This window comes from Oncorhynchus kisutch, linkage group LG25 (genome assembly GCF_002021735.2).
Source record: "Oncorhynchus kisutch isolate 150728-3 linkage group LG25, Okis_V2, whole genome shotgun sequence".
Classification (NCBI taxonomy): Eukaryota; Metazoa; Chordata; class Actinopteri; order Salmoniformes; family Salmonidae; genus Oncorhynchus; species Oncorhynchus kisutch.
Window position 1 is genome coordinate 33,116,483 of NC_034198.2, and position 12,273 is coordinate 33,128,755.

Sequence of the window (12,273 nt, forward strand, 5' to 3'; positions counted from 1 at the left end):
CCCCATCTAGAGCAGTGTGTGTGTACTTATACTATGCTCTTGTGGAAGCCAGAAAGGGACAACAGGAGACCCCGGTCAGAGGGGACTGGGAGGTCACCAAGGCCAGCCAGGACTATCTGGGCAGACAGGCCCGCCTGGGCCTCGAGGACAGAGCGGGGACGTTGGCCCTCTTGGGCCACCTGGACTAGAGGGGAGACCTGTATGTACCTCACCAGTACAATCACCAGTACACTGACCATCCTTGGTCATCAACAACTACCCAACATGTCACTTTTCAACAACAATCGTTCACTGTTCCATCAATGTCTATGCCATTTGTATTAATTGACTCGTACATTTTGCATGATGCCATCAATCATGTCACATTTCCACAGGGAAGGGAGATGTCCAAGCAAATAATTCAGGAAATATGCAGAGAGGTACTTAGATGTGAGTATTGATTATGTTTGATCATTGCTGTGCTCTGTGTAGTACACCTATATCTGAGCCCTCTCCATTGTGTTTTCATCCCAGTGGAGATGCCTTCACTACTCCTCAGTAACCAGCAGCTGAGTAACTGTGACCACTGTCAGACCAGGGATGGGACTCCGGGGGTACCAGGCCCGGTTGGGCCCCAAGGATCTACAGGCTTTCCTGGGAACCCTGGTTCCAGTGGACAGCCAGGCCATCCAGGTCGACCTGGGCATCCTGGGATGCTTGGCTTGAAAGGTAATACATAGGCTTACAGAGGACTCAATTAATACAGAGGACTCAATTAATCTGTACAGCATGTACAGGTAAACAGTAGAGTAGAATATAAACATAGGCCTAGCTTTTTCCTTTATTCAAATAAGATTTCAAAATGTGTTTGTACTGTCTGGAACACATTGCATTCTATTTGTACTGCCTAGAACACATTGCATTCTATGTGTTCTATCTGGAACACATTTCATTCTATTTGTACTGTCTGGAACACACTGCATTATATTTGTTCTATCTGGAACACATTGCATTGTATTTGTACTGTCTGGAACACATTTCATTCTATTTGTACTGTCTGGAACACATTGCATTCTATTTGTTCTATCTGGAACACATTGTATTCTATTTGTACTGTCTGGAACACATTGCATTCTATTTGTACTGTCTGGAAAACATTGCATTCTATTTGTACTGTCTGGAACACATTGCATTCTATTTGTATTGTCCGGAACACATTGCATTCTATTTGTACTGTCCGGAACACACTGCATTCTATTTGTTCTATCTGGAACACATTTCAGTCTATTTGTTCTATCTGGAACACATTGCATTCTATTTGTTCTATCTGGAACACATTGCATTCTATCTGTTCTATCTGTAACACATTGCATTCTATTTGCACTGTCTGGAACACATTGCATTCTATTTGCACTGTCTGTAACACATTGCATTCTATTTGCACTGTCTGGAACACATTGCATTCTATTTGTTCTAGCTGGAACACATTGCATTCTATTTGTACTGTCTGGAACACATTGCATTTTATTTGTTCTATCTGGAACACATTGCATACTATTTGTAGTGTCTGGAACACATTGCATTCTATTTGTACTGTCTGGAACACATTGCATTCTATTTGTACTGTCTGGAACACATTGCATTCTATTTGTACTGTCTGGAACACATTGCATTCTATTTGTACTGTCTGGGACACATTGCATTCTATTTGTACTGTCTGGGACACATTGCATTCGATTTGTACTGTCTGGAACACATTGCATTCTATTTGTATTGTCTGGAACACATTGCATTCTATGTGTGTTTCCAGGAGATCCTGGATTAAAGGGTGAGAAGGGCAGTCAAGGAAGAACAGAGATTGGAGATCCGGGAACTCCAGGGCCTCCAGGTAATAATAGGAATATAATACATGTTTACTATGTATGGTACGCTACTGTACATCCAATCAGATAAATGCAATATACACTGAGTATACAAAACATTATGACCACCTACTCTTTCCATGACATAGACTAAGATCCCTTATTGATGTCACCTGTTAAATCCACTTCAATCAGTGTAGATGAAGACAAGGAGACAGGTTAAAGAAGTATTTGTAAGCCTTGAGACAATTGAGAAATGGATTGCGTATGTGTGCCATTCACAGGGTGAATGGGCAAGACAAAAGATGTAAGTGCCTTTGAACGAACGGGGTATGGTAGTTGGTGCCAGGTGCACCGGTTTGTGTCAAAAAATGTAGGCAGTTCTGGGGGGAAAAGGAAGGGTGCAACTCAATATTAGGAAGGTGTTCTGTATGTTTTGTTCACTCAGTGTAGTTATGTGGGGCGGCAGGGTAGCCTATTGGTTAGAGTGTTGGACTAGTAACCGGAAGGCTGCAAGTTCAAATCCCCGAGCTGACAAGGTACAAATCTGTTGTTCTGCCCCTGAACAGGCAGTTAACCCACTGTTCCTAGGCTGTCATTGAAAATAAGAATTTGTTCTTAATTGACTTGCCTGGTTAAATACAGGTCAAAAATAAAAACAAATAAAAAAATGTCTATTTAGTTAAGATAGAAATGGAATCAGGAGAATGTTCTTAAGATTGATGCATCTGAGTCACTGCATAGTGTCCAAGCTGTTGGAGAGTACTTTCTGGGATTCATTTCAAATCTATTAGGACCCTTTTCCCCTCTTCTGCAGATAAACACATTGTAAGCCTTCTGGGACCTTAGCTACCCTTTTTCAATCAAAAGTGATGAAAGAACAGGATTAGGAATTGTTGGCAAACCAGTAAGACATGTTTTGGAACCACAAGAGAAACATCTAATTTGTAATGGTCTACTTTCCTAGGTCAAATGGGCCCCCAGGGGTACAGTAAACCAGGCCATCCAGGGAAGCCAGGACCCCCTGGCTTAAACGGGGAGGAGGGGAAGAGAGGTAACCCTGGGGTCCCGGGCCAGCCGGGGGTGTGTCATCTATCCATGTGTTACGGTGTCATGATGAGGAGCAGGGATCCTTTTAGTAAAGGACCAAACTATTGACCCAACATGGCAGCAGGCAGGCAATCAAACAGTCTGAAGTAGATACATACATCTCAAAGAAAAACAGCAAATCTTTCCAATCTCAGGAAGATCACATTTTACAGTGTTTCCCATTAGTCACGGAAACAGGAAGTACCTCTTAACATGTATATAGCAAAGATACTCATGTGCATCCTTTCATGACCTTTATCAAGCCCAGTTTATACCTGGTTCTAACCTGGTCCTTTGTCCTGATCTTGTCCACATTTTGACTGTGCCCACATTTTTAGACAGGTGTAGACAATTATAAGATTGTGATCTGTGATCTGATTCTGATCGAATCTTCCTGACCAGCTTCTTAGGTAGTTAGGCACACGTTGGGTTTGGAAATATCTGTGTAGACGAATCTGGACAGATGGCACCATTGACTTATGTCATCAATATGTGTCTTAAAATAAAGAAAGATTATTTTGAAAGAATAACTGTGAAATAATTTGCATACAGGGGTGGGCCAGGAAATCTCGTCACAATGCATGCACAGTGGACGGATAAGAGATTACATTTCTGAAAATTTGGGGACAATCACAATGTGGACAAGATCAGGACACAGGACCCATATTAGCAGCAGGTATAAACCGGCTTTAGAGGGGGAAAAAACATATTCATTCTGTCCTTGTCACATTCTGCTTGTTATGTCATGGGCTCCATTTTGCTTTAAAGGGATAGTACAACATTTTTTCCTTTTTGTACTTGCCCAGAGTCAGATGAACTCATGGATACCATTTGTCTCTGCAGGCAGTTTGAAGGTAGTTTCTGGAGCCATTGCTATCTAGCATTAGCACAATGACTGGAAGTCTACAGGAACAGCTAGCATGAAAAAAATGTTTCACTATCCCTTTAAAAGATTGATAGTAATTGCTCCTACATTTGGATGGCTTTGGTTGGCATTGGTTAGATTCTGAGCCAAATAGCAATACAAAAAATCCAATGTAAAGAATTCTACATTGCTCACAGAAGCACACGGGAATAAAGGGTTGGTACTCCACTTGGACAATGCTGATGGTACATTTTCTTGCCATATACTGCCGCCTGGTGTTGGTGTTTTTGCACTATACTTTTTGATTGATCACCCCAAAATTATGATTTTTTTGCACCAGACTTTCTGATTGGTCACCCCAAAACGTTTTGGTTTTTGCACCATACATTCTGATTGGTCACCCCAAAAAAGTTGTGTTTTTGCACCATTTCTTTTTCATGGTCACCCCTCAATTTGTTTAGCAAATTTGTTTGTATTTTTTTATGAAATGTTTAAAGACCCTGTAATGTATTATAATTTGTAATTTGACAAATAAAGTTGTTGTAAACAACATCTAAATAATTATTACATAGTTTCAGGGCAAATCTGTGAGCTTACTATGTCTATAATGGAGGCTGCTATGTTTATGAAACATTTTGATGAATGAACATATAAAAGCCATAATCTAAAACCTGTGTGCATTACAGCGATGCTATTTCAGTTTATATTCCTTTTAAAACATTTTATACAAAAACTAGTTTATGTATTGTATGAAAAATACATTAACAAGTATTTTTTAAAACTTGAGTAGAGGATAGGCCTACCTACTATAACAAATGTAAACCTGGGAAATCCTAGCTACTTTCTGCCAAAAGAGTGCGGGATAAATGTTGACATCTTGACTTAATCTGAAGTTTGCTCTGTTACAAATGTTTTACTGTTCGTGCATATATGACATTTATGTGCCTGAGTACCTTACCTTACCGTACCTTGTCTTACCTTAGCCTATCAAGTTGAAGTATTTTTGGTTATTTATAAAACTGAACTAATTTACTGTGTATTGATGGGCTTTACCTGTGAGAGCATGGTCGTTTTTTTGCTGTGTCTAATTTTGTATGTGTAATGGTGACTTTTGTATTGACTTTTGGTATCATTAATTAAAACTTTTTTATGACGTGAAGTTTTTTTGTGTTTGTGTGTGTGTTATGCAAATAAAAAAATAAATTCCACCACTTTTTACCTTATATTATTAATTTCCTTCTGTTTCAAAATCACAGTTGGAATTTCCTTTTAAGTACAGAATTCTCACTGGTGGTAATTGGGGATGATGATAAATGATGGTCCTAACACTCTCACACTCTTACATCTTTGTACGATCTTGATCAACTGTCACATCACAGTTGCCGGATGACTCAGCCTGAATTTGTGTGTGTCCTCGCATGTGTGTGTGTGTATCTGTGTGTCTGTCTATGGCTGTCTGTCTGTCTGCAATAACAGGTGATGTACACATCCTACACTAGATGGCGCAATGGGATTACAACTCTGCAACTAAACTGTGAAATAACTTAATCATTGGGGATGCTTAGTCAATTTAAATGAAAATTAAATACTTTATAGATTGCTAATAATAATAATAATTTACCATTTCTATCTCTTTTCAAAAGAAACTCAGCTTCAAAGGCATAGAACAAATAGCCAATAGATCTTAATGAGCAGCCTAGCTATAGTTAGCGAGGTCAACCAATACATCACCATGAGTAGCCTAACTATAGCGAAGCCAACCATTAGAGGCCAAGACTTTGATAGAGAAAATGTGGAGAAGGACAGTTTATGCTGCTACTGTATATGTCTTGGGGATAATATTGACAGCACTGCTAAGCTGCACCTGAGCCAACCAATGACTGATAGCTTGGACACTATGATAGTACATCAGTAATATTAAAGCTGAGGTAGGCCTACTGCATGGTTACAGGTTGTTCTTACCTGTAACTATTGCTATCAATCCCTTCAAAAGTTAACATTTTAATAGTGTATACATACTGTAGGTCTGAACATAATTGGAAAAGTAATTGTGTTGCCTTTGATTTAAATGAATGTAAATGAATATCATGATATACCCAATCAATACACTATTGCAAACCTGGCAAGAGATCTTAGCAGCCATTTCAATAGCACATACGTTCCTGTATACATACATAGGCTTACACATACCTGGGGCTTGTGTGGTTCAGTTGATAGAGCGTAGTTGCTGCAATGCCAGGGTTGTATGTTTGATTCCCACAGGGCACCAGTACGTATGAAAATGTATGCACTAACCCCATTATTTAACTATGTCCAATGATGATGACCATACAGCCCCATGTGTTGGTGAGGATAACTCGCGCACATGTCACACCTCACCAGCCTACAGTCTTCTCATTAAGAAAAAAATGATTTGCAACTTTGTGGAGCTAAAAGGAAATAATAATGAACAAAAACAATAAACTCAACATGTGACAATTTCAGTTCATAGATGGAAAAAAGCCAATTGACATAAATAAATTAGGCCCTACTCTATTTATTACACATTACCTCCCCCACTGGGGAGGCAAGCCCAGCCAATCAGAATAGGTTTTCTTTCTCCCAAAAAAGGCCTTTATTACTGACAGAAATGCTCCTCAGTTTCATCAGTTGTCCAGGTGGCTGGTCGCAGACGATCCCGCCGGCGAAGAAGCCAGATGTGGAGGTCCTGGGCTGGCGTGGTTACACGTGGTCTGTGGTTGTGAGGCCGGTTGGACGTACTGCCAAATTCTCTATGGCAGAGAAATTAACATTAAGTTCACTAGCAACAGCTCTGGTGAAAATTCCTTCAGTCAGCATGCCAGTTGCACGCTCCATCAAAACTTGAGATATCTGTGGCATTATGTTATGTGACAAAACTTTACATTTTAGAGTGGCCTTTTATATTCCACAGCACAAGGTGTACCTGTGTAATGATCATGCTGTTTCATCAGCTTCTTGATATGCCACACCTGTCAGGTAGACGGATTATCTTGGCAAATGAGATATGCTCGCTAACAAGGATGTAAACAAACTTGGCCACAAAATTTGAGAAAAAAAAGCTTTGTGTATGGAACATTTCTGGGATCTTGTATTTCATCTCACAAAACATGAGACCAACACTTTACATGTTGCATTCATATCAAATGTTTGTTCAATATAGATGGGCCTGTCCTAAAAGACCATCAACATAATATTGTAGGTGGTCAAAAATATACGTTGATTGATATATTTCTAGATTCAATGAATGTACAGATTTGATTTTGGAAACAATAATTACACATTTGTCCAAATGTCCCCTCCTTAAACGCACTGATATGGCCAACCCTGAAGGGGTAATTAAATGGCCGTGTCGTTATTCTTTGACTTGTTAAGACAGGTTTCTTATTTCAAGTGTCTCCCCTTGCACATCTGAGTTGCCACATTCATCTTCATGTCGGTTAAGTTTTATTGTGGCCGCTAGAGGTGGATGCAAAAACGTGTTCCTGGATGGGATGGACTCATTGGATAGACAACAAGCTTCAACACATTTTCCCAAAAACTTTACGCGCCGTGGCAACTAGTGGCAACGGGTGCTATTACTGTATATAGTCTACTGATTTCCACTCAAAGGGGCTTTTATGTTCCTATTCAATGAAAGCGTTGGGCTTTTTCGACTTTTATGGGCGTACCTGCATGTTATTGTGTAGGTGCGATAGAAAGTAACAATTCCACATGTGATGCGCCTATTTTGAAACATGTGACAGTGGGACATTGGATTTAAGCGGAGCACTGGAAAGAACTTCAACAAAAACGTGTTTATTTTTGCCGAAGAGAAGGGACAGCTCCACAGCATACGTTCATGTGAGACTTACAAGAACATCATTGCAGGCAGACGTTCTCCTTAAAAGTGTTGTGACATAATAACCTTTATGTTATGCTGGATGTAAAAAAAAACATTCAGAAATTGTGATATTTGCATTGAAATGGAGATCATCTTTATACATTGGTAACAACTGTATACTTGTGTAACATCATCATCAAAAACATAATTGTGCAAGATGAGAGCTTTCATTTCTTTGAACCGGGCAACGTTTGGACTTTTCTGGAGCTGCTTGAGTTTTCTATACTGCGCTCATTGTGGTTTAGGCGACAACCATGTGCATTCTAGTTTTATTTACAGGAGATTGCGTAACCATGAACGGAGAGAGATTCAGAGAGAGATTCTCTCTATTTTGGGTTTACCACATCGTCCAAGGCCCTTTTCTCCAGGAAAACAAGCATCTTCAGCACCCCTGTTCATGCTTGACCTGTACAATGCCATGACTACTGAGGAGGAAGAAGGGTTGAGAACACAAGAGGTTACAGGGAAAGGATTCAGCGCGAAGGCTCATGGAAACTCGCGTAAAGGGTACCACGGCTCTCCGCAGGGACACTCTCGTGTTTCGCAACCTTACCGCGCGGCTCCTCTGACGAGCCAAAGCCCTCCACTCACTACATCTCACGACACCAACTTTCTAAACGATGCTGATATGGTTATGAGCTTTGTCAACTTAGGTAAGCGAATTGAATTGAGAAAGGTTTCAAGCTTGCTGATTTGTTCCGTGCGCTCCAACACACACAAAATGGAAAATATTGCGGTAACTGATTAACCACAGTATTTTTTAATCCTTAGAACAATGTCACATGGCCTTCTCACGACTAATATTTAAATATTTAGATTTGTTAATTTATTATAGGCTTATTCTTTTTCGTATATTGTCCATATGTCCTTCAATACTGGAAACGTACTCTTTAAACCATGTTTTCATTTTACATTTAAAATACCACATAGATTCATACAAATTCTAACTTAACAACATTGATTAAATTAACACGAATCTGTGTTTATTTTTATTGAATTTGATTGGATTCATTAGACGAAAATAAAAACCCTAAACATGTTAAACAAATGTTCCTCCCACAGTAGCATATGCAATGCTATTCATTTTGTTGCAGATAATTATGATATTCAGTTAGATTTCCAATTAATATAAGTTATAGGCTATTCCTGTAGTATCAGGCACTCATTTCCCCTTTGTCACCTGTAGCAGGAACAGTGTGGCACACTGCTCAGAAGTGTTCCCAAGTTCTCTTCAAGGTCACTGTGCTGTTTGTCTTAATGCTGTACTTTTCATTATACTGTTGTTGATGTTTCAAGTCTATTTCGATGTCAATATCAGTTTCTATTTCAGACTTTGAGATGCCTGATATTAATGTCAGACCATATTTACAAGGTAAAACAGTGGTAAAAGCACAAACGACCCATATTTTAAAGACCTTATCCATGCTCTTTGAATACGGTTTGATCAAACAAGCTGTTTGTATGGACATTCTTCAAATTCTCATCTCTATGGAGATCTTGAAATATTCAACTGCAATTTCATTCTAAGTCTTGCTTCCCTTAAAATGCATGACTTTTCTCTTAAACCTTCATATTTGAATAACCTAGGACAATGGTTATTTGACAAGGGGACATCAAAAGCATTCAGCACATGTTAGATATCCAGCACATACATTTTGAATGAATAGATTTTTATCAAAGTACTTCATAAGGCCCACATTGGAATATTTATATTTTTTGAAATTGTCAAAAAGCATTGTAGCCTAAGGAAAGGCGTTCTGGTAAATATGATTAACACTGTTTCTTCAGTAGCGCTGACCTTTATACCCGCAGTTCATACAAACTTATCAGATGACTGTCTGGCCTTGGTTAAATTGGCCTTAATTACGTCCTGTTGTTAAAGAAAGGAAAGCGATCGAATGAGGGCTGCACATTTTCGCCACTTATTCATCGTGGCAATTGATTTGGGAAGTAAGATGTGAAAGCAGTAGCATTGTTAATTCGTCTTTGTGTCATTTTTCATTAAACATTACATCCCAAAGGAGAGTGAAATGTAATGTATATCGCATTTAAGGAATAGTACAACAGCGGCAAAAAAGGAGCTAGTGAAATGTTATACTTGTTCACATGTGCCACTATGATAAAACACAAACTACACTTACAGATGTAGGATCTTAATTAAATCACTATTTTGTTGCTGAGAATTTTCCTGCACTGCAAGAAATACAGAGGAGCTTTGTGATTTCAGAAATTCACTGAAAACCCACACTAACACAGGTTATATTAACTGAACTGCACTTTTCATGTAGCCTACTTTTGACCAGATACTGATTAAGCACCATTATGGACTAAACAGTTCAAATCCTGTTGCTGCAGGATTATTTTTGCTGTGACAATACAGGTCAAATTAAGATCCTACAATGATACAGACACATCTACCAACAACTACAGTTACAGAGAACACATTTAACAACAAAGAGGCTTATACGAGATATAGCTCTTATAAGTGCTGTATAGCGAAAGCATGTAAAAGGTATTTCTGTGCACGCTGTTGGATGTAAAATCCCTCACCTTGGCCAGTCCCATCTGTTTGCACTTAGAGCTGTATGGCATGTTCACTGTCAGCCTTTAATGCTCTGTGCTCTCATTCATGGGACAGTCAGTGGTAAAGTGTTCAATGAGACTATTTACGCAAGTATTACTACTACAGCTATAATGGATTTAACTACACTAATGCTACTACTAACGCCTATTACAATACTACTACTATGAATGATTATTAGGCCATTTAAGTGAGGTATTCGCAAAAATGCATATTCACTCTTGTCAACATTAATTTTTATCAGGCAAGAGCAATTTCTTACGTACAATGACAGCCTACCCCAGACAACACTGGGCCAATTGTGCGCTGGCCTATGGGACTCCCAATCACAGCCGGATGTGACGCAGCTGGTTTCGAACCAGGAACTGCAGTGATGCCTCATGCACTGAGATGCAGTGCCTTACACCACTGCGCCACTCGGGAGACATTATGATGAACAATTGTGCAAAATATCATCAAAGTTTATTAACTGAAACTGCTACATGTCTGGTAGCCTAAGTTGCCGACCCTTTTTAGTGAGTCAAACCACCCTCTGAATTGATCTGCAGCTATCTGACGCTTGAAATACTATATACTCAACCTCACTTCTGCTTCCGATTACTGACCAAAGCTAATCATGGAGCAAGTCCAATCTATAACAGGACGGCCTGACCTCTGGCCTGTTTGTGTTAAGTAACCACAGACTTTCACTGTAGATAAACTATCAGTGAAATGGTCCCACTGGCTGTATGATTTCACTTGCTGTGCCAGAACACTAACACACCTCAACATCAATGCTTTTCTACTGCTATTTAGCAAGTGTTGGATGGTTAGCTGTCACTTTGTGTCTTCTTGACTGCATTATGGCATGCCTTTGATTGCAGACAGGGTTCAAAATGAGGTCTGCTCTTCTTTGTTTGTCAAGTGTAACTCTCAGTCATATAATATAGTACAAATGTACAATCTTAATTTTATCAATATTTTGTTGCTGATAATTTTCCTGTACCGCAGGAAATGCAGATGAGCTTTGTGATTTACATAAATTTGCTATTTCATGTAGCTTACATTTGGCCAGCTAATAGCCTAACCACTGATAAAGCAACATTATTGACTAAATGCTCAAATCATGTTGCTGCAGGATTATTTTGCTGTGACTATCAGTGGAGGCTCCTCAGAGGAGGAAGGCGAGGACCATCCTACTCAGTTTTGCAATGAAGGTCTACAGTGGCCTTAACAGAACCCTCTACTGTAGCACCATGGTGTAACCGGAGGACAGCTATTTTCCTTCTTTCTCTGGGTACATTGACTTCAATATAAAACATAGGAGGCTCATGGTTCTCACCCGCTTTCATAGACTTAGACAGTAACTATGACGACTTCATAATTGCCTACCAGTGCTCTTGCAGTATGAACTGACACGTTGGCCATCCAATCAAAGATTCAGATCATTTATCTAGTAGCCTACTGAAAGCCTAAGATATAGCTAGCTAGCACTACAGTGCATAAAATGTGGTGAGTAGTTGACTCAAAGAGAGAGAAAGACAATAGTTGGAACAGTTTTGAATAAATTCATTTCTTCAAAAATGAAGGAGAAGCAGCAGAGAGAGAGAGAGAGAGAGATTTCATGGTATTTTTTTGTTATTGTTTTACCTTTTACTTACTTAGGTAATGCAGGTCATTTAGCCTGCTCAACAACCTGACTCCAACATTGAGGAATGCTAGATAGCTATTTACTGTATGTTAGCTAGCTGGCTAAAGAGTAAATCATAGTCCACATATGCTGAGACGTGATAGTCCAGCATCCCATTGTGACATTGCTACGCAGCTCTGATATTCCGTCCTCTGTTCATTTGAACTTATTGACAGTTGGAGAAATAGCTTGAGCTGAGAATGAGAAAAGAATGAAAGTCAAAGGTCCAATATTCTATAACACTGCTGTGAGGCTATGAAACACTGCAACTCTTCCAAGTCCAGGTAAACTTTCAGTTTTATAAATGTATTGCCACCAGGGACCACT

General features: G+C 39.3%; 2 protein-coding genes across 5 annotated transcripts in view; both read left to right on the top strand.

Moving 5' to 3' along the window:
• col21a1 (collagen, type XXI, alpha 1) overlaps positions 1-5,003 on the top strand; it is a 46,983-nt gene extending 41,980 nt beyond the window's left edge. For 3 of the 4 annotated variants that reach the window (XM_020460806.2, XM_020460804.2, XM_031805072.1), the window contains 5 exons: positions 53-199; positions 375-429; positions 514-708; positions 1,790-1,867; positions 2,809-5,003. In XM_020460806.2, coding sequence (XP_020316395.1) covers positions 53-199; positions 375-429; positions 514-708; positions 1,790-1,867; positions 2,809-2,999 — 666 coding nt within the window. In that variant the 3' untranslated portion in view covers positions 3,000-5,003. Of the gene's footprint in view, positions 1-48; positions 200-374; positions 430-513; positions 709-1,789; positions 1,868-2,808 lie in introns of all 4 variants that reach the window. The other variant, XR_004205463.1, reaches the window with a different exon arrangement.
• A 2,315-nt stretch (positions 5,004-7,318) lies between these two features.
• Positions 7,319-12,273, top strand: part of bmp5 (bone morphogenetic protein 5) — a 33,771-nt gene continuing 28,816 nt past the window's right edge. The window contains exon 1 of the mRNA XM_020461016.2: positions 7,319-8,349. Within this exon, the coding sequence (XP_020316605.1) occupies positions 7,854-8,349 (496 nt within the window). The 5' untranslated portion in view covers positions 7,319-7,853. The remainder of the gene's footprint in view (positions 8,350-12,273) is intronic.